Raw genomic sequence first — 24,133 nt, 5'->3', positions numbered from 1 at the left:
GAATTGATGTGTTAATATTGGGAAAAAAGGGAAATATTTCTGAAGTATACATGCTGCTGGCAATGCAATGCAACACATAAATGTGCCAAGACATATGGTAAGTGCATCTGAACATGGCCAAGAATGCTTAACCATATTAGAGAATTTTGTTGCTGCAGTGATTCATTTATATGACTCCCTGATAAGCTTCTACTCACAAGGTGTCATCTGCATAATGCACACATACTGCACCTTCCAAGGGGTACTGCTGGCAGTGTATTAAACTCTAATCATTGGGTTGAATGTATTATTATTACATACAAATTTAACTTAAGAACAAACCTACAGAACCTATATTGTTTGTAACTTGGGGACTGTATATACAAAATACCCTTGCTACCCTACATGCTCTATATCATAGTCCTCCTACTGATGTTTCAGTAATGTACAGAGGGCCATCCTCCATCAGAAAGGACCGATTTGTGAGCTAAATGGCTAGACAGGAACAGCATGCTATATACAATGTGCACTTGAGTCATGCTTAAATGCTCCTGACTAGAGGGCAAATCAGAATTTCAAGGAACAACTTTAAAGACGAGAAAAGGATTTCAGAGAAAGACAGTCCAAAGAGATCAATAATATGCTTGTAATATGCTGTAGTGGCAGGGAAATAAAAATGTTGTAATCAAAAGTTACAGAAGGAGTTCCAATTAGTATTTGATGCATCTGCCTAATGACACAAAGTGTGTTGTTTAACCTCAGTGTCATTTCTCGGTTTTTTATTAACAATCTCTTTCACTTTCTGTTAGAGGGTGATGACACTTGTGTTCGAGCAGATTGTTCAAAGACTTTTCTTCCACAAGAATCTCCAAATTCCAGATGGCATACCTAAATCATAATTTTTTAAGATTTTTTTACAATTTTACTTGGGTTTTAGCAACAAAAAAACCCCCCAATTTGCAATAAGACACATTTTAAAGTTCCATAGCGGGGAGTAGATGTAGTTTGGATGTAGTTTGATTGTGTCTTATCCAAATTCTTTTTCTTTGTAGGAATAGTGTGCTTCTCTTCTCCATTGCAACCCCAGTGTAGTATATAAAGGAAGCACGTACAGCACAGCTATAGAGCCAGAGGTTTTATATCTGTTTGCAAAGATGTCACCTATTCTCTGCTGGTTCAGTCAGAAAGTGTTGTAAACAGCTTAACCATCGGGGCGCTTTCCCATTTTGGCAGGTACTGATTATGTGAAGGTGAGGACTGAATGAGGGCAGTTTTCCTCCGGACACCAGATTGACAGGTTGCTTCAACTGCCACTCTCAGCTTGCTCTTTGAAAAAAATGACCTGGGCTTGAAGAGGCTCGGCATGGAAGTTACTACTAGTGCTTCCTATTTTCTGATGTTCCACTACAACCACCACTCACAGAGACACACTTTCTTCCCAGAAATGTTGCTATCTCTTCAGCCATAGCCAGGCAGTGCAGAAGGGAGGATTATACAACCACTGGAACCAAAGAGCATTGGGAAGCTGGCAGCATTCTTTGCCTCGTTGGCCATGCTTGCAGGCACTGACCTCTTCAATGCTGCCAGAGTTTGATAAATGTTGGTAATTATTACCCTATGAATAAATGCATTCAATAAATAATGGCTTGGGTTAGATTTGGAGTCATTGGGAAGCTTTAGATTCAGACGTCATTGTGAAGCTTGAGGTTTTAATTTAAAAATTAAAGTGGATACTTGAGTGGCCAGCTCAAGCCAATGACCTTTTATTTATTTATACACTTGTAATTTATTTGCTCGGGATATCTTGGCTCAGATGTAGCATCTGGTTTTTCTGTGAGATTTTACTTTTTCAATTTTCCAGATGAGTTGCCTGAAGGACAAGGAGGCCAAGTGTCTGCCCGTTCACATACAATGAGTGAGCAAGTCTCCCAGCTTTATTTTTATGCTTTAAAAATATGCATGGCCAGACGTGCCAATGTCCCTTGCATTCCTGAAGGTCATTTTCTTTTTGAATGAATCAGTACCTTTGGTTTTCAATAGACCTTCCTACATCATGGTTAGAGCTATCTTGATGGCCTTTGATTAAATACCTAAGGAAACAATGGGAGGTGGGTGCCCCAAAATTCTTCTGGGTATTTGGAGTTTCAATTATTTGGACTAAGACAGTTTTCATTCCATTGGAATGCTGGCTAACTTATTTGTATTCCACTACTGCTATAGTACATGTTAAAGAACAACCTTGATAGCCATTTTTATGTATTTTAATCATTCTTTTAGGGTTTATGTTTTAATTGTTCATTATCTTATTTGTATAATTATGTCTATTTGATTACTCATATTGTGTTTTTCATTTTGATGTAAATTTCACTTTTGTTATAAGTTAATGGTTATTATTTTGTGTTATTTTGCATTATTTTGAGGTGTCTGTATTCACTAGGGCTGGGCAACCACGGAAAAATTTGTTTCTAAACTCGATTCGTTTTTAGGGGGTTTTTGCGTTTCGATTTTTAAAAGAATTCTGAAATTTTCCTTAAAAAAAGTTCAAAATTTACGAAATTTCGGAAATTACGAAACAATTACGAATCGATTACGAATCGATTCGTTAATGGCGGACGCGATCGCGCAATACGCTAAAAAAACCTCCAAATGGGACAGGGGGAACTTCTGAAGCTTCCCTCTCCCTCTGTTGTTGACTGTTGGTGTGATAATTATATATTTTTTTCACTGATAAAACAAACAACAACTATAAAACTTGCACCAGACATGCGGAAATAATAACGAAACGATTTTGAAACGATTTTGAAACAATTACGAAACGAATTGAAAAATACGTTTTGTTTTTTAGTTGCTCCTGAATGGTTCAATATCGCTTCATTATCAAAAAAAATAACGAATTAATAACGAATTGCAAAATTAACGAATGAAACCGCCCAGCCCTAGTATTCACTTATGGGCATTGGCTGTTTTCCTTTTTTGTGTGTAAACCAGCCTGATTCCCTCGAGGAGAGACAGTGATCTATAAATAAAATTATTATTATTATTATTATTATATGATATTTACAAATGGATTTATTATATTTGATTAGTTGTTATTTCTGAATTTTGTACTGGCTGCTCTGAACTTGTATTTTGTTGAAAATTTCAGTTTTTTTGTGTCCTTCTCCCCAGCTGTGAGTGCCCACAGAGAAAAAACAGCATGACACAATATGTGCTTAATACAGTTGTATTAATACATTGCAATGCATGAAGTTGATCCTCACTTTAAACAATGCATGAAAAGGACCTTGTTGCAGTCACGCAAATGTTTGTATTATATTTTCTTTTTCTTTCTTTTCACATTTTTATCACTGCACATCTAAAAACACAGTGGAATTGTATAACAGATAACAAAAGATCCAAGAAACTAAAAACTGTAGCAAACTAAGTAAGCAAATTCCAAAGTGTATTTTCAGGTTCTTCTAGCTAAGCTAAAACTCTTGAAAGACTGGAAACCTAAGACAACAATCAAATAATGGAATGGAAAAAACCCTTCCGTTTCATTAAGTGAATCAAATTGTTGATTATCTAGTTTATCATATTTTAGCTTTTAGGGGTGAGAGGAGATGTTAGCTTAGGTTTCTGCCTAAAGCACCCAACATTTCTGCTCACCTTGGAGAAGGAAGGATGGAGATGTAGTTATCAATATCAACTTTAACTAATGAAGAAGAAAAAATAAGATGAAAGAATACTCACCATGACATGGGAAACAAGGATTCTTATTAAAGATTAAATAATATCCATCTTGTGTTCCTGGTAAAAGAAGCACAATGAATAACTATTCATGTTCTAGCTTTGGTCTTCACTCATGATTTCAGGAATCAGATAGTTGAAAATGCCTCTCCCACAACCTTTAACACAAAATTGAGTTTCTTCTTTTTTAAAGAGTTTGATTGACAGAAGCAATGTCCACAGTTAAATGTGTGACCGGAGTTTAAAAGTATTTTAATGAAGCTACAAAGGTTGTGATGAGACCCACCATCTTGGAAGTTGCATTGCTTTTCAAGTAGGAGAAAAGGTGAAGGCACCTTTTAAGACAGTAGTCAGCTGTGACACCTGTGTGTCATCTAAAAACAGAGCATGCTTGTTTTAATCAAAAATCTTCATGTTTATCCTAATAAAATGTGTTAATATTTAGCCACCCTACTAAAACATTTACAGTTGATCAACCGAGGTTACGACCTAGAAATAAAATCCATTAATCACTAGCAAGCTTTCTTCTGAGCAGATTGATATATGCTACAAGGTTTGTTTATGAGTGACAGCCTTTTTAACCATGCAAACTCATGAAATGTTGATTTTTACATTAAACTTTCCAAGGACATGGGCTCCTTGTAAATATTATCCTCATATAGGAATTAAATGCAGTTGCTCTTATTGCCTGACACCTTGTTGACGAAGCTAAATAAAAATGTTGTGATCAACATTTTCATGTTTCTATGTCCAGGTCACATTCATACTTACTACACAGGGATTGATTACCAAAAAGGTAATCAGCTGTCACAGTTATACAGGTTGACCATCCCATATCCAAAAATCCGAAATGCTCCGAAATCCAAAATTGTCATCATGGGTGACTGAGATGGTGACAGCTTTGCTTTATGATGGTTCAGTGTATAAAAAACATTGTTTTGTGCACAAGATTATTCAAAATATTATATAAGATTGTCTTCAGGCCATGTGTATATGAAACATAAATTGACTTCATGTTTCAGAGATATCTTATTACGTATGTATAGACAAATATGGATATTTCAAAATCTGAAAAAAAATTCAAAATTCAAAAGCATCGAGGGATATTTAAACTGTATAAACTAGTGCAGTGAACATTTATCTGTGTGGCAGCATCTCATACAGATTAATTGGTTCTAGCCAACCCCATTTAAAGATAGGAACAGGCCTGTAGATGCTCAAATTACTTTAGGACTATTCCAAAGGAAAAACGTGAGCTTTATTGTCCATTCTCGTGTTTGGACAGACAGAGGCCTTCTTTGCCAAAGAAAGTGGTTTGCCTCCCAGATTTTGCTTATAGAAATTGGGGGAGGCTATGTAAGCTTGAATTCTTTATCTTATGTGGAGGAGATTAAGGGTTTGTTTGTTGGGCCCATGGAGACATGCCCTGGTGCAGCTTAGGGTTGCAATGCACTACCAGCTCTGAATATTATGATGTTGTTGTTGTTGTTTTAATCAGTGAAGGTGTGTCTGTAAGATTTCATACCCTCCAACTCCCTTGATTTGTGTAGGACAGTCCCAAGTGAATCTCAGTTTCCCCATTTTAAACTGCTTTTAAAAATCTCTTTCTTTCACTTTGTCTTTCATCCTTAACTTATTTCAAGTTATGCAGACTGAGTTCAAAGTGCCAAAGTGCCTTGCATTCGGTTAACTCAAATGAAGGGGTAGAAGAGGAGGCAGTATGGTCTTCCATTTTTCCCTGTAGACACTAACAAAAGTCAACAGCTGTAATCTCTCCTAAATTACTTCATTAATGTGTTTTGCCATCTTGCACACCCTTTGATATAGTTTGGCTAGACATTTCCTAGTTTCCACTTGTTAAAAATTGCAGGATATGTTTTTTGTTTGTTTTGTTTTCATAACTTATATTCTGCATCCATATATTGTTTGTGTATGTGTTGTCATAGTACATAAATAGCTTTGTTTCATTTTGGTAATCCTAAAATGTGGCTGTCACCTAAGGAGATCACCCCCCCCTAGATGGTAAGACTAATAAGGGAAGTAGAAGCAGAGTCACTCTTCCAGGCTGCTTGCTGTTGTTATATAAGAAAAGATGTGTCTTTGAAATGCTTTGTACTGTTATCAGCAGAGGAATTCAGATACCATTATAGATCTGAATTGTTGCAAGAACTATTTTCTATCAACGGTGTCTGTCTATAGGAGAAATCCCAAGCCAATTAATGTTTTGGGTTAAGCAAGATGGAAGTGACTTCTTGAAAACATTGAGTATTGTTCAACCAAGATCTTTTGATTCACTTATTTTCTTGGAAGACAGTTAATCACATATGTGGCTGTCTTCCACCTAATCAGTTTGGCATATCTATCTGTCTATCTATCTATCTATCTATCATCTACCTATCTTCCTGTTTAGTGAGTTGCCAATCATGTCTTTTTACCCCTAAAAACGCCATGCAGAAAGGCAAAATGACATATTCAACTTCAGAAATAAGAAGGTTAGCTTATTTCATGTTTTATCCTCAAGTTTTCCAAGTTCTTGATAGTTATGTCTGTTTTCATATTATTAACTATTGTAACAAAATTTAATAGTAAAAGACAAAAATCTTTAATATCCATGTATACCATTGGGTGTTTACAGCAAAGATGATGCTGAGTTGATAGTTTTTCTTTAGTTAACTTGGATACAAACAATGCTATTGCTGTTGTTTTTAAACACATACATTATAAAGTGACAGAGTTCTTTTTTTCCTCTTCCCCTGAAGGCTAAAAATAGCTCTGTGATATATCAATCCTCTTGCATTGTTTTATTCCGACTACATGGAACAGATGTTAATTACAGTAGTAACGGTTGCCTTTCATGAATACTTTTTCAGGCAATTATGTGAACAGCTTAGGATCCTGGCAAATTAGTTAAAATTATTTTATCATTATGTGCTTGTTTGCATTTGTAAAGGCTAGCAATTAAGTGCCTAAAAATGGCTAGTGACTGAAAACACTTGCCGCTGCAATGATTTTCCCCCATTCTTGGGGTATATGACAAAGATACTATCCATCTCAGAAACATTAGTTGAGAAGCAGCATCACGTGTGCTATCTAAATGGTTAGGTATGCATCAGTAATCAGAATTAATGTAATTATTTTTATGCACCCTGTATCTGTCTCCTGGTGACGTTCATTTTGTTCTACTAGACTTGCTACATGAGCTTTCAGCATCGTGTAGGTTTGAGGGCATTACAGTGCTTGATTCATGTAACAAAACACCATTAGTGTACTTAGATTCCTTAAACCATTTGCTATTCTAATTTCATAATTTAGAGAAATCCAGGACCAGGAGAAAAGAAAGTTACATATGCAGTGTTGATGAAATGTAGGAATTATCTCCATTTTAATGCTCCTTTTTCTCTTGACAGCTTTGCATATATTTACAATTCATAAACAGAATGTGCTTAACACTTTTTTTTTGAACCGTAAAATCAGTAATTCCCAACTTTAGAGATGCTTTGCTTTAGCTTTGTGAGATTTCTGCCTTTCCATTGTTTCCTTGACAGCAACAATATAGATGCTGCTATCACCATGGGAATGGTTCTTTTGAATGAAGCTGCTACCTCCAAAGGAGATGTTGGCAAAAGGAGAAGTAAGTTCTTCAATGTGCTGGGTCAAATTATGGCAGTTTTTATGAAGACATTAAAATATACTAAGTCCTACCTAAAAACTCACAGTTTTAAAATGTGTGTTTATTTTTTCTAGGCTATTTGCAAATATATATTATATATTCACCAACACATATATACACACAGACTTGGGATCCAAAGAGCTTCCCGAAAGGTGGCTCTTGCATTTCAAAAGAAATTATTCAAGTTGGTTGAAAAAGTATTGCTTGCTGGTCCCAGTAAATTATAACAGGATCTCCATAGCACTGTACACGAAACTAGTAGCTGTTCTCAAAATAAATTGGAAGAATGTCTGCATGTTGGAGGGACAGGGAAGAAAATGGATTGTGAACCAGGCATGCACTGTAATAGTTTTAATCCTTGCTTCCAGTTGCAGTCTTAATCTGCATGACATATAGTTTGCATTGCTTCAAGAAACTTTTTTTTCTTTTCTTCATTGGTTAAAGCTCTTTTGCTGCATCTTACACATACAGAGATTCCTTGGCTACATGACCCTGACCTACATTTACTGTTTAAAAAGTAATTCACACAACTCATTGTGCGGATGGTGTTTTTTCTAGTTTTAACCCTCTGCTTCATTGGAACTAAGTTATCACTGCCTTCCTTCATTCAGGGGTAGGATCCGGTTGCTATGAATTTGACAATCTGTGGCAGCAGGCAATTAAGTTGTAGCCTTTTTAAAAAAATGAAGCTTCTAAAATAAACCCAAAATAATGTTTTCTGAAACATATAATTCAAAGTTCATGCATTCCTCTAGCAAAGTCTCAGCACTATGAAATGCTTGCTACATTGGCACCCACAGTTTTCTTTTTCTTTAAACAGCCATTTTCTTGTCATTTACAAAGACAAGGAAAAGCAAACTGTTTGAAATCTTTTTAAAAAATGGATTGTGTTACCTTAGATAATATAAGAAGAGTGTTTTCAGGTAATTTCGTACAGGGACAATTCTAGTTAATGCCTATTCATTTCACTGTTCTAGTAGCTTTTCAAATGCTCTCTTTTTTTTCCTCTTCCTCGTACTCTTCTCTTTTGTATCTTCTCTTCTCTTTCCAGTTTAAAGTAAGTTCAAAATATAAAAACAGTTTGTACACAGTTAACTTATCAGAAGGGGAAGACATGAAGGGACAGATTCTTACCAAAGTGGAGTCAAGCAAAAGCAAAATGCTGCAGTCTTTCCTGTCTTGTGTGTGCCTTCTTATTAATAACTTTTACCACTCAAAATAGGAGCCCCCGGTGGTGCAGTGGGTTAAACCCCTGTGCCGGCAGGACTGAAGACCAACAGGTCACAGGTTCGAATCCGGGGAGAGGCAGATGAGCTCCCTCTATCAGCTCCAGCTCCTCTTGCGGGGACATGAGAGAAGCCTCCCACAAGGATGATAAAAACATCAAATCATCCAGGCGTCCCCTGGGCAACGTCCTTCCAGACAGCCAATTCTCTCACACCAGGAGTCACTCCTGACACGACAAAAAAAAAAACCACTCAAAATGGCCAGACTCAATTGCTTATTACAACAACAACAATAATAATGACACCAACAACAACACTTTATTTATATTCCTCCCTATCTCCCCTGGGGGACTCGGGGGCGATTCCAGCAAACAAAAAGGCAAACATTCAATGCCTCAATAACAATAAATACAAATATAATAATCCAAAATAACCCCAAAATAATGTTTCAGTGAGCTACGCCTCCAGTGACTCCATTCCTCTATGCTAGCCAAAAATTACAACAAGTATAGAAAATCACTTGGTAGCCTTTATTAGACAATCTGCAGAAAAGGACCAACCTGGGAGATAATCCTAAAAATTGTTATCTGTAAGTTACAAGTTTCAAAATAATTTATGATATAATTTTTTCTTTATTAGCGTACAAAGTTCCTAATTGGTTATATAATACTTGTTTTCCTACGTAATGTATAAAAATTGATACATTGTCTCATTTACGCAGCACTTGCCTATCTTGACTACAAAGCTTCAGACCATAATTTGCGTCAAATTGTAATAGCAGAGAGCATGATTATTTCTATGTAAATGAAGACATTTCATTTACAGGTTATGTTCATGAGGTCTATGGCCACCATATTTTAAACCAAGTAAAGCATGGCGATGTACCCTCTATCACTATGAAACTATATTTATGTGCCCTTTGTTTTAGCTTTAGAGTTAGCAGTCCCTGGTCTTGACCTTGATCAGATACATTAAAATGCTGCATTACCATGGAAATGTGCATGTATGTGCATTGGTGATTTTTGGGGGCAGCATCAAAATTTTACTATCTTAACCACATTCTGCTATTGCATAGCCATACTTGTCCTTCTTTTCATCTCTAAAATGTTCAATTCAGTGATATAAGGCCAGTTTTGTATGAATCAGGAGAAGGCATTTCAATGATATGTGGCCAGTTTTGTCACCCAGAATCTGATGGCTGCCATTTCACTTTCAAAAATTGGTTGACGAAAGGTTAGGTTTTGTGGAACAAAGGACTTTTTGGGATTTGATAATACAAACAGAAAAAAAAGATAATAACGAAGATATATAAAAAAACTACAAGAATGCAACAAAGAAAGAAAAGAAGAAAATGCTTACATGAAGAGGTGGAACGAAAATATAGGAAGGAAAATAAAGAAAGAGGAATGGGAAGAAATTTGGTCTAAAAATTTAAAATATTCATATGCAACTGACCTAAAGGAAAATTGGATTAAAATTTATTATAGATGGTATATAACACCACATAAATTAGGAAAATGTTATAAAAAATGTAAATACAGAATGCTGGAAATGCAGGAAAAAGAGGGAACTTCTACCATATGTGGTGGACCTGCAAAAGAGCAAAAATCTATTGGAAGAAGATAAAAGAGACAATACAGAAAATGCTAAACATAAAAATATCTCTAAAACTGGAACTATTTTTATTGGGAATGACAAAATGCAAAATGGATAAAAATACAGACAAATTATTATTTTTACTAACAACAGCAGCTAGAATATGCTATGCTAAGTTATGGAAATTAGAGAAAATACCAGATATAGAAGAATGGACACAAAAAATACTTGATATAAGAAACATGGACAGACTCACATGTCTACTATCTAGACCTAAAGATACACCGATAAAAGAAACAAATTGGGAAAAAGTTACAGAATACTTTATAAGACAATAATTTAAAATAACTGGACTGGACCTCAAGTGAAAGAAGGAGAGAAATTGTATAAACAAAGAAGAAGAAAAGAAAAAGAAAAGGAAGGCACCCCAAATAACGATACCCAGGAAGTCAAGGAGAACTCTAAATATTTATATATATATTTTAATTTTTTAATCTTTGTTTTCCTTTTCTTTTTTGTCATAACTATCTTTTCCTACTGTCCTATCTCCTTGCAAATATTCCCCCACTTGCCCTGTAACTTCAGAAAACACTCCATAAAAATGATATTATAAAAAAAATTGATTTTTTGTGATGAAGAAAAATAAGTGATTAGAAGTTTTGGCCATTTGGATCACACTCTGATGTTGCTTGTCCATATATATATATATATATATATATATATATATAGGTTTTCATCTATTAAATGTTGTAGTATATATTATATTACTTTATATTTAGAAAATGTCTGTTTTAACCAGTATCAGAGCTTTTGAGGGAAATCTTATATATTGTTTGATTTTGTTTTTCCCCATAGTAATATGCCTGGTGGGATTGGGTCTCGTTGTTTTCTTCTTCAGCTTCCTGTTGTCCATATTCCGCTCTAAATACCATGGCTATCCATACAGGTAGGTCACAGATAACATAGCTATATATTTAATTAATGGTTGTCAATCAGTTACCCTTCCGATGTTTTTAGCAGTGATTTATCAACCCCCTTTTCTTGTATCTGATGAGTTGGTTGGGATGATCACATGCAAATGTGTAAAAAAAAAGTACTTTGGTCTTTGAAGTGTAGTTCAGTTTGCTCCATTGATATATCAAAGGAAGACAAATATACATTGTGCAGGATGAAATATTAACCCCCCTCCTCCACCCCCAGTGTTCCTCCTCTGAACATAGTCGGAGTATCTCTATAGCTATTTTAAGGTGAGGTACTTTAATGAAGTCCCATGTCCCATGGGATTTGAGCAACAATAATTGGATTATAATTTTCAGAATTGCTGGTCCTAATATCGCTGATAAAGTTGCATAAGGACAAATGATACCTGCACCTCCTAACTGTCTGCAATGGCTTCTGGAGCATATTCTAGACTGCATACTCTGTTCATGCAGGGTCTGCAGCCTGCTGGGCTACTGCTGAATGTTCATCCAATAATGTACCCAGGTTTGTCTGCCATTGCTGTTCTTCCAAGCAAAAACTTCAGACTTCTTGAGAACAAGATTTGAAAATCACTGATTTTGCTACAGAACATTCTGACTCACATGATCTAGGACCTCACATCTTGGTCATTTCTTTTATATTCCTCACAGCTGAGTTTCCGTTTCCCTTGTCAGTTTACTTCATGTTTAATGCTTCCCTCCCTCAAGGGCACATACAGAACTATACAATAATAGCCGCTGTTAAAAATATTCTTTCTCTATAATTTTTCCACCTCTATCATTTTGTCCTAAGCAATAGCCTTCGACAGGAGTGGAGGCACCTGCCCATATTTGAGGCTTATTTTCAACCAAGCAATTTTGTTTGTCCTCTCTCTCTCTCTAGATAGATAGATAGATAGATAGACAGATAGACAGATAGACACACACACACAAACTCACACACCGTTGGGGGGCTCATGGTGCAGTGGGTTAAACCACTGAGCTGCTGAACTTGCTGACCGAAAGGTTGGTGGTTCGAATACGCGAAGCTAGGTGAGCTCCCGTTGTTAAACCCAGCTTCTGCCAACCTAGAAGTTCAAAAACGTGTAAATGTAAGTAGATCAGTAGGTTCCGCCTTAACCACATGACTTTAGAGGCAACTATGGACAACGCTGGCTCTTTGGTTTAGAAATGGAGATGAGCACCACTCCCCAGAGTCAGACATGACTAGACTTAATGTCATGGGAAACCTTTACATACACACACACATGCACATATGTGGGTGATTTCTATATTGTTTGCCAAGTAACTGGGATGATTTAACTCATACTTAGTTTTCAGTTTAGAAACCTTCAAACAGATGGCAACACAGCCGTTTTTAAAAACTTACACTTACTGGTTGTGCAGTCAATATTTTATAAATATTCTGGCCTTGTTATTTGTTCTGATGCTGCATCAATGTCATCCATTCTTACACCCTTGTTCTTAGGGACTTCTTACCTAACTCTCTGGGGATATTCTAGTCACTGAGCAAAACATTGCTGGATTCATTAAACTTTCCTTGAAAATCCATTTTGTCTCCTGGGGTATTCTTCACAGGCTGTTCTACTGTCTTGCCTGTCTACTTGGCTCCTGTATGTTACACATTCTCCCTCCAGGCATACAAGTAATTCACATTAGTTTTAATGAAATATATATATATATGTTCACTAATGACAACAGAAAAAAACTAAGGTGTCATGTTACTTAAATAATATGTTGATTTTGGAGGGTGGAGACTCCCTTTGATACTACTAATTGCTTAACCACAATTTAAAGTTATTTATCTTATTCTTTTAGTCCATATCCTGTTCTATCACAAATGTTTGGGGTTTTTTTTTGTTTAATGGGCAATCTTCATGTCTCTTGTGGTTTAGAGGGAAGGTTAAGTAATGTGGCAATATGAACCACGCTGAATTTTCTGTTTTTTAAATAGAGAAGAATCACATGCCCTCTATATATCTCTTCTGCATCCAGAACATTTTACCTATACTGTTCAAGCGAGGGTGAGGACATCCTGTGATTCCAGTGGTTGAGCATTCTATTGTGTAGGAGCTACTTCTGATTCCAAATGGAGAGAGTGAGGACCATTGCCACATAGGATCTTGCCACACTTCTCTGGTAATATCAGAAACAGTGTGCTATGTCTACTAGAGCAGTGCATCTCAAGCTATCTGACATGGGGGAATCAGCAATAATATTTACCTCCAGTGTCTCAGCAACCAGTACCATATTCGTTTCCACTGGCTACTATCATTTCTTTCATTCTAGGAAACTCTGCAAAAACTAGCAGCCAATAGCTCAGGTATTGGCACCAGTCCAGGGTCCACCATTTTGAGTAGCCTTGCAGTCTTTTCCTACCAAGCAAGATTATTTATTTATTTACATATGTCTGTTTCACCCCTTTAACCAGAGATTTCAACGTGAAGTACAATAAAACAAATCCTTTTTATAATATAAAATTTTATTGTGATATATAAAAAACAGAAACATAACAATCTTCAAACAATCGAAACACAAATATTATTTCCGCAGCCCCACCACCTCCCCATTCCACCACAAATGACTTTAAACACTACGTCATAGGGAACTAGCATCTTAATAAAATTCTATCCTTATCATTACATTAATAAATTCCCAGTGTGGCTATTTCAAAATTTCTTTTTGTCTATTTTTTAAAAAATATCCAAAGGCAAGTCTCCATTTTCTAACACAATCTTCATTGTTTCCTCCCCTTAAGCCATTGGAGAGGTTGGCCATTTGAATATACTCGACTGATTTTCTTCTCCAATCCTTAATGAGTAGTTCTTTTTCCCCCTTCCAAGACTTAGCTATTATAATTCTCACCACCACAAAACTATATTAGTAAATTTCTAGTAAATCTTCTTTACTGATTCTGTCTCGAAACAAACCCTGTAGGCATCTTTCTGGGGGTTTTCTTGACCTTTTTAGAAATCATTTTATTAGTTTCTTTCATTACCCTTTTCCAGACATTTTTCCCTCTTACATGTCCACCAAACATGGAAGAAGGTGCCTTGCTGCATCTCCAACATTCCTCCTTTTCCCTTAGTCTCTGGTTCAGGAAATAATTACTGTTTTTATTAGACTATCTTTCAGGTTATACTCTAGAATATATTTGTTTAACCTGGAGATCAGTCCTTTATTTTATTTTTCTCCGAGATATTCTCCAACTCTGGTTTTCTTATGGGGACCCAATTTTAATATCTTTCCTAAATATATCCTGTAGTTGATAATACCTTAACCAGTCATTTATACTCAACTCTTTTCTTCCTTTTAAATTCCATTGTTCATTTTCTTCCATTAGGTATTCCCTATATGTTCTCCATTCCTCATAGGCTGGTTTTAGCACTGCTTCCAGAGGTCGCAGCTATAAAGAGGTTTTTGGCTCCATCCCTTCCTTATATCTTTTCCACATTGGTAGAAGGCTAGCTCTTATCAGATGCCTATTAAAATTTTTGTTAGGGTTATCTTTCCTGTATCATAAAAAGGCAATAAAACCAATCTAACATGCCCTTTGAGTGTCTTATAAGAGAGAGAAAGTAGAATATAAATAAATATAATAATAATGATAACTCATTTAGTATATGTTGCTGTGGCCTTCAAGTCATCTCTGACTTATGGTGACCTTATGGTCAGGTGCATAACATATATGGGCAAGCAGACCTTCAACTATCAAGATTCCAGGCCCTTTAACTACCTTCAGTTCAGACCAAAGGTAGATTGGCAGCCAGTGCAATTGTTTTAAAGCCATTTTTTTTTTACTGATATACCCATCAGCAGTCTAGCTGCTGCATTTTTCACCAGTTGCAGTTTCCTAGTCATCTTCAAGGACAGCCTCATATAGTTCCAGGGCAGCCCCATTCATTCCACAAATTTGGAAAAGAAAAGAAAGCACCACTTCCTAGCCTTGGCCTATGCCCTAGGCCCTCTCTCTGCATTTGTTTCTTTCAGAACTTCTGCAGTAGGAAACCTAATTGTATGTCACCATTTCTTCCAAGCTTAGAAAAATATCTGAAAACAGACCATTTTTACTTCAAAGACTGCCTTTGTCTTCCTTTGAAGCTGAGAAGAAGTGACTTGCCCAAGGTCACCCAGTGGGTTTCCAAGACTGAGTGTGATTTCAATCCCTGGTTTCCAGTGTAATTGTTCAATGCTTAGACCACTGCACTATGCTGCTTAACGTTGGTTCCTTCCTCATTTATAGCCTTCTATTATATTACCCTTTCAGTGCATCCCAGTGCTACAATAGTAACATTTGGGGGGTGGGGGGAGAGAGAACATTTGTCTTGGAATTTCTAGATCCTCCAGCACAATTCTATAGAGTTGCACTGAAGAACCTAGAGATTCCTAGATAGAATATGTTAATGCAAATGAGTCAAACCTAGAAATGTGAAAGTTCAACTATATTTATGTGCACTTTATACTTCTTCAAACTGTAAGGAAAGGAAGCTGTCTCCTAAGTTCTCTCTATGTAAGCCAAGTATTGAGAATGTAGGTTGTTTCCCCCATCCTTCCTGCACTAGTCCAGATCGCAATGATGTTCCTGCACCATTCCAAATGCTACAACATTCAAATACCACCATTAGAGCCAAATGTTGAACAAATACGCATACAAAGGCAGAACTGGAAAAGACCTCCAAGCTCATCTGATGTAATCCTCTGCTGAATACAGGATTTGTAATGCAGGATACAATTACAGCATCTTTGACAGATGGCTTTTCATCCTGTGCTTAAATACTTCCAACAAACGGGAGTCCATCACCTCCCAAAACAGTCTGTTGGGCAATCCAGATGAACAGTTAGCCTCATTTCAAAGCTCTGTTCGGATAGCTTTTCTCATTAATGTCTCCTAAAATTTAACTAAAACCAGCTTCCTTGCAATTTTCATCCTTTTATTGTAGTCCTACGCTAGTAGATTGGAACCAGCACTTTTAACTGTGCCCAGCAACAGACCACCATCAGTGAAGCTGTTGCCATAACTGAGTTTCCTGTAATCAGCCCTTGTCAGCAGTCTGGACATAATGTTTTGGACTCTCTGAAGTTTCCAAAGGCAGCCTTATGCAGAGCATATTACAGCAGCACAAATGGAATGTGATCAAGGCATGTGTTACTATAGCCGTATCTAACATCTCAAGGAATGAGCACAGATGAGTTCAGGAATATGATTTTAATTTGAGATTTCAGGAGGTGGGTGTAATTCAGTCCAGCACATGCTGAATCCCTGTTACCTGATCTTCTTTCAAATAACCAAAAGCACCTCTTGTTGTCTCAATTAAACTTGAATGTATTCAACCTCATCCAAAACATTGTTTGATGAGGTTGAAAACTGAAAGAACTTCCTTTGGATTATATGGAAAGGAGAAATAGAGTTGTATGTCGTCATCATACCCATCTTGCCCCAACATTGTGGGTATTCTGTTCCAGCAGTTTCATGTGTATATAAAACAGCAGGTTTTATATACTCAGCACAACTGGAACCCACAAATCAATAACTAGGATCACCCACAGCATCTTCTGAAACAGCTCTACTAGATGATGTATATGCCAACGTTGAAAGAGAAATGTGATTTCTTTGCTGATGCTATTGTCATAGCTAGACTTTCCAATGGGATCTAGGCTATGCTTGATTGTATCCATTCCAGGTTTTCTGTCATCAGTTCTGTCCTCTGCAATGTTAATTTCATCAAATCTAGTGACTCAAGGTGGTCATTTGCCTCCATTTCCTCTTTATTTTTCAAGCACAGAGATTTACCAAAGCTTCAACAGGACCATTTATCAAGTTAACAGGATCATAAATAACCACCAGGAAGCCATTCAGATGTATCACACTCCTGGGCTCAATCATTCTATTATTAGTACTAGTAATAGCACAGTGTTGGTCTAATTCCAGACCTAGCTACAGAAAAGACATAATTTTGGGTTGTTGTATGTTTTTTGAGCTATCTATGGCAAGCATCCGCAGAGGTAGTGAGGATGCTTGCCATAGATGCAGGTGAAACATCAGGAGAGAATGCCTCTAGAACATGGCCATATAGCTCAAAAAAAACCTACAACAACCCACTGATTCCAGCCATGAAAGCCTTCGACAAGACATAATTTTGTTTACTTTGGTAGATGACCTATGCAAGGAACTATACAGGGAGAGGGTATCCGTGCTGTATCTCCTGAACCTCTCTGTGGCTTGCAATACCATTGACCATTACATCCTTCTATTACTCTTTGGGTTCATACTTGGAAATGCCATTTTGCAGTGGCTCTATTCTTTCCTGGAGGATTGCTCTTAGGGGATAGTGCTGGAGAATACTTTAGCCACTGGTCTGTGTTCCTCATGGTTCAGTCTTGTCCCCTATGCTATTTAACATATGCATGAAATGCTGGAAGAAGTTACCCTGAGTTTTGGGATCAAGTGTCACTGGTATCATTCTATCTAATTCTAAGGATACTGGTGCCTGGTTGCTTTAATGCATTGGATGAGGGTAAACAAATGGCAGCTTAATCTAGACAAGACAGAGGTGTTCTTGTTCAGTCAAAAGACAGTTTGGGTATATTCCTGGATTCAGCTCTGAGGCTGGAAACCTAAGGGCCCTTCCACACAGCCATATAACCCAGAATATCAGGGCAGAAAATCCCACAATATCTACTTTGAACTGGGTTATCTGAGTCCACACTGCCATATATTCCAATTCAAAGCAGATATTGTAGGATTTTCTACCTTGATATTCTGGGTTATATGACTGTGTGGAAGGCCCGCTAGATTTTAGCAGTGACCAGGGATGTGCAACAACAGTTAGTGCAACAGTTAGTGCAACAACTACACCATTCCTGCAAAAGTCATATCTGGTAGCAATGTGAAACACAATTGTAATCTCTTGTTTGGATTACTGTAATGTTTTCTATGTAGGGCTTCATTTGAAAAGTGCTTACAAATTTCAGTGGGCATGAAGAGTTGCAACCAGGTTCTTAATTAGGACTGGTAACAGGGAGCACACAATTCCCAATGGAGCACAACTCAATTGACTACCAATCTGGACACAATCCAGAGTGCTGATTTTGCCATATACAGCTTGGGTTCAGGGTATTTAAAGGATCATATCCCCCTGTATGAGCCCATTGGAGCTGTAAGAGCTTCTGGAGAGCCTGTTTTCTCTGTCTTTCTTCCCCACCACTTTCTTCAGCTCATTTGGTGGGAAAGAGAGGTCATTCCACAAAGCTTATTGTGTGCTTTCAAATTATTTCCAACTTATAGTGATCTTAAGGCCATTGGGTTTTCTTGGCAAGATATGTTTAGGGAGGGGTTGCCCTTGCCTTCCTCTGAGGCTGAAAAGGTCACCCAGTGGGTTTCAGTGATTGAGCAGGGATTCAAACCTTAGCCTTCAGAGTCATGGTCCAATGCTCAACTACTACACTATGCTGGCCTCTAGATGCTGGCCTAGATAGGATTTATTTTGTTAGTTTTCTTATATACCTTAAAATTTCTTGAAGCACTGAACAATACTACCTACCTGTTAACTTCAATTAAACAGAGCCTCCAGCTAAGCTTCCGTATGGACAAACCATGTGATCAAATAAAGGGAAAGAAATTGCTTGGAAATTTTATCTCATACTCACAATATATTCCCCCAGCCATATGTCTTGGGGCTGTTCCTTTTACAAGTTTACAGATATGCAAATCACATTGGATGGTCTTGTAAGGGTATCTCACTGGAGCTAAATAGTCTGCTTTTTGTATTCACTTTCTTGGATGTGAATCTCTTCAGGGATAAAAATATGAAGTTTGCCAGGCTTTTCCTGGCATTAATTACACTGTTCTCGGGAGATCTGTTCTCCCTATATACATTTCTCAGCAGGGGATTTTCAAGGACACTAAAGAAGTTTAACCCTTGTTCCAGTGAGTGCCTTCATCTGGAGTATTTTCTGACATCAATGAAAAATTCTAGTGCACTGTAGGGTATAAAAGCATCCCTCTACCCAATAGATTTATTGGGACAATTCCTGTCTCAGCTGGTTGTTGTCTAAATGTACATGACAGATGGCAGATGCTCAGCAGCACTGTATAAAATAATTCAGGTGATGATTCCCTAAAATGTCTGTCTTATAGGCCTTGTCCTGTGTCAAACCTTCAACAAAATGTAATGCTGAAGAACTAAAAGATCCCATCTTCCTCAACGAGGGTCATGAATAATTGCTATACTTTCCATCAACTAAAAACTATTATCACAGTTGTTACTATGTTTGAATCACAGGATCACTTGTGTGAATAACTAACCTGTGAAGTTAGTCCAGACAGCTACACAGATTTGCAGTTCATTCTCAATGGAGAGAAAGAGGGACACCATCAATACTAACTTCTGAGCTTAGTATCCTCTGCATTAGCCATGCTGGTCAGGACAATGGAAGTTGCCGACCAACACATCCAGAAGATACAAGGCTGGCTAAAACTGATCTACACTAGCACTTCCCAGGATATCTGCTATGATGGGACAGTGATTCCCCCTCATCCCAAAGTTTCTTTCTTGAAAACTTATCAGGGTCAAACAGCCAAATAGATTTTATAAGGCCCATTCTACACTGCCAAGTAAAATCCGGATTATCTGCTTTGAAGTGGATTATATGGCAGTGGAGACTCATGTAATCCGGTTCAAATAATCTGGATTATATGGCAGTGTAGATTGGGCCTCACAGCTCAGGACTGATCTAGTGACCAGCACATTGAGTATCACTGATAATAAGACTGTCTCTGAGTTGCACTCATTCAAATTTTTTGATGCAAATGCCATTGACTTGGAACAACCTTCCATCTTCTCTATACGCCTTATGGAAAGCAGTGTGACATGTTTCTGAATACAATTGTGATACTATTTTCAAGTATTATTTCCAGTTTTGTTAGGGATGTGATGTTTTATAGTTGTTTACTGGAACCAGATCTTTGCCTCTCCTTGAGTCATACATGCCGATCATAAATGTGGTAGGTTTAATGTGCCTGTGAAAGTAGAAGGGACCTGCCAACTAAGATGATCTCATCCCTGAACTTTTTATGGTTTAATACCAAATATTTGTATATTATATTATATACTCCTCAGCAAAGAATTGTACATTGCATATTTTTCCATTTGATTCTAATGTACTAATGGGTATTCTTCACTCAAGGGCTTGCAAATCTCAATTTTTGGAAAACAGAAGGAAAGCGAAAACTACATGTGTGCCTTTTTTCAGCATTTAATCATATTTTTTTCTTTCTTTACAGCTTCTTAATTAAATGAATTCAAGTGAGATTAGCAGAAGGCTAATGTTTACTAGGAAGATAAGCAGCTCCTGATAGTATCTGCTTACCAACATTACATTTCTTCAAGAAACTTTGCACTTGGTTCATCTGCTTCCTGTGATAAATTACAGCATTTGTGTGGAGGACAATATTGTGTTTGTACCTTATTAGCAAGTGATTCATCTAATTTATAATGCATAGTAAATATTGGATATCTTAGTGAAAGATATAGTAAATAGGAATGGGACTATGATATGCTTGGTGACCCTGAATACAAATAAAGTTAACTTTATTGGAGAAGTCAGAGGGGGGTTGTTCTGGTTGCTGTTTGTCTTCTTGTAATTCTGTTGCGGCTGTGTAGATTGTAGTTGAGGAAAAAGTCAAAAAACATTTGAGATTTTGAAACTATACTCCTGTGGCATAAAGTAATGTAAAATATATTAGAATTAAACCAGCTCTACCTAATAAAGAAGACAAAGTCCACACAACCGTTGGAGACTACAAAGTCCTTTATTAGCATGCACGGCACACGAGAAAAAAAATGTGTCTTTTTTTCAATTGCCATTTTAAGACCCAAGGGTGCTGCATTTTTAACATTGCAAAAAAGGGGGGAAAGGGCCGGACTTGTTCAGGAATATTTAAATAGAAAACTAACAAGCACCCAACAATTCTTGAGTATTGCTGACCTCCCTTCAAGCAATTCTAAGGTTATTTCAAGGAGAATTCCTAATTTCCTCCTTCCATCTTATTCTAATATGTTACATAAGAGTAAACGAAGAATAACGAAACAATATGAGCATAAAATTGTTGCCGTAACACATAAATATTAAAAGTAATCCTGCCTGTTCAAGGCAATTTAAAAGGCTGGGCCGAGATTAGTGCAAGCTCAAAAATTCTAGGGGGCCTGGGAATTAAGTGCAGTGCTATAACAGGGTCTATGGCTGATTCATTCCCGGGGCTTATAAGAGGAAGCGACCTGGATAAATGGTAGGAAGAATAAGGCCATATTCAACAATGTCTTGGGCTGAGGTAGAACTAGTCATTCTCAAAGGTTTGTTGAAACCACCAGGTCTTCAAGCTCTTATGAAATGAGGGGAGGGATGGGGCCTGTCTAATTTTCCTGAGGAGGGCGTTCCAGAGGCGAGGGCCAACCACTGAGAAGGCCCTCTCTCTCATCCACACCAACCATACTTGTGATGGTGGTGGGAGTGAAAGGAGGGCCTCCCCAGAAGATCTTAGAGTTTGCACCGGTTCATAGAAGGAGATTCGATCACGGAGATAGGTGGGGCCCGAACTGTTGGCTTTGTTAGCTTTTCCATGGAGTGAGAAATAGACACTGGTTCCAGCATTTGACCAGTTGCCTGCTTATCTAGAGAGGCAGAGTATTAAGTGAGCGCAACTGAGGTAGCACTAATCTGTGGAAATGCTAAGCCCTTCCCCAAACACTCTCGTACTGCCTCTATCTCAGAAAACAGCACAACACTCTGAACATTCCAGACAGCACCAAAATCCACCTTCTAAAAGTGGGTTTTAAAATCCTGGGAGCTGGCAGCAGATCCGCACGCAGACCTGTCTGTCCCATAATATAGTCCCCCACCATCCTCACACAGTCTTATTTTGAAGCGGATCAAGATGGAGGGTGTATGGGGGACATTCTGCTGAAATCTTTCTTTTAAAAAAATCACTTGTTATGTTCTAGATGCAAATGTGAGTAGATCAATAGGTACCGCTCCGGCAGAAAGGTAATGGCACTCCATGAAGACATGCTGGCCACATGACCTTGGAGGTGTCTACAGACAACGCCGGCTCTTTGGCTTAGAAATGGAGATGAGCACCAACCCCCAGAGTCGGACACAACTGAACTTAATGTCAGGGGAAAACTTTTACCTTTACCTATGTTCTAGACTATATCCACACATGCGAATATCTTAATGTAAATATAAGCAGGTTCACATCTGCACATATGAGGTCCAGTGCATAACAGAGGGATTTTTAAAATAAAATCTTCCATTAGATTTCTCTCTTCCCCTATTGTTAATTCAACCTCTGTTTAAGATTATAAAGTGTAAAAGAACGTTTCTAATTGCTTTCCATTTGCGCTTCCCTTAAACCACCTGTTTGTCCATTTGACAGCCCAATCAGCAGATCAGCTGTTTTGGGCTTTTTAAAAGCACATGTGTGCTGGAGCAGTCTACACGGGGGGGGGGGGGGGGTGGTGAAGAAAGCATGTGCTTTGCATGACTGCAGAGATATACAGTCATGCAAAGATGCACATTTTTCAGCCGTAATTGAGTTATAAGCTTATCTTTTTAACACATGCTTTTTACCTCTTAATCCGATCCCTCCTGTGTTTTGGCTAAGTGTTGTTTAGCCACCATCACCACCCCCCTTTTCACCTGTTTCCTGGAAGAAAGCTTTGTTGATATTGTTGTCAACAGAATTCATATCCACTTTGGGGGCAACTGGCTGAGCCCTGTACTAAAGTGGCAGGGTGTCATGCCTCACCCCTTGATAGTTCATCTAAGGATGGAGCAAACTCGTCCAAGTCTTCAGTCTTCCTAGGGGTTTGATCATATTACTTCTTCCTTCCTCCTACTGAGAATCCTATTGCTCTGAAGGAGAACTTGACTGACCTCAGACTGAATGGAAGAAGGACTGGGATGCTTATCAGCTATTTGTTCAGTTCAATCTGCTTCATCCTCGAACAATAAACTCTCAAGAGGGGCATGACAAGGGGAACCACACAGTGGCATCCTTTCATGTGGAATCTCCCATCTATCATCCCAGATGGATGCCTGATAACTGGATTGGGCTACATGCCTCAACTGGAAGACAATTTACTCAATTCTCACAGATCCTCCAAGCCTCCTTGCAGATATACAATAAAATTGTGGCCTATTTATTACAATCCAATAGGTCTTGTGTGTTCACTCTTACACAGAGCTGAGACTACTGGTGCTTTTACTCCTATATTCCTATCAAAATTGGATTTGAAGGCATATGTTTACCCAGAGAGGATCTAATTCAGCTCTTCGTGTCCAGTGAGTATTATAGTTAATTTATTCAACTGCCCCTAGTTCACTGACCAATCTCATATTTTGTAATGTGAGTAAGAAATTCCTCCTTTGTGTCTACCTGAGTTCTCAGATTATGATGACATGGAATAATGACCCAGATTCCAGTGCACTCACAGTTAAAGTACACTTTAAGACCAAATAATTAGTGTTAAATAAACAGATGACTCACAAATATATCTGTTTACATTGGGCAGACTGAAAATATTTGAATACTCTGTGAGCTGCATGTCAAACCTGTATGTTTTAACAGATTCTGCCACCCAGAAAAAAAAAACCTCAAAGATACTGCACAATTTGTCTTAATACCGTATTTACTCTGTACATATAATTCAGGCTTATTCTGAAGTAAACATCACCAAACCCCTCAGAGCTGAATGCAAAGAGAAAATGTTTTGAGCTGCAGAATGTAAAAAACTCAAGGTAACCTTTAACAAAATTTAAACTGCAGGACTTCTTTATAGATCAAGGATTGAAGAATATATACTCACTTTATCACAGAGAGAATCCAAACGTAGGTTAAAGTTATGCTAACTGTGCCTAATAGTATGCTGGTGTTTCCACATTTAAATTCTTTT

General features: G+C 37.6%; 1 protein-coding gene across 1 annotated transcript in view; it reads left to right on the top strand.

Annotated features, from left to right (window-relative positions):
- Nucleotides 1–20,969, top strand: part of TUSC3 (tumor suppressor candidate 3) — a 171,657-nt gene extending 150,688 nt beyond the window's left edge. Inside the window, exons 8-10 of the mRNA XM_060778557.2 lie at nt 7,265–7,339; nt 11,056–11,146; nt 20,464–20,969. Coding sequence (XP_060634540.2) covers nt 7,265–7,339; nt 11,056–11,146; nt 20,464–20,479 — 182 coding nt within the window. The 3' untranslated portion in view covers nt 20,480–20,969. The remainder of the gene's footprint in view (nt 1–7,264; nt 7,340–11,055; nt 11,147–20,463) is intronic.
- The last annotated feature ends 3,164 nt before the right edge of the window (nt 20,970–24,133 follow it).

The sequence above is a fragment of the Anolis sagrei genome, chromosome 5 (assembly GCF_037176765.1).
Source record: "Anolis sagrei isolate rAnoSag1 chromosome 5, rAnoSag1.mat, whole genome shotgun sequence".
Taxonomy (NCBI): domain Eukaryota; kingdom Metazoa; phylum Chordata; class Lepidosauria; order Squamata; family Dactyloidae; genus Anolis; species Anolis sagrei.
This window is presented reverse-complemented; position numbering and strand designations above follow the sequence as displayed.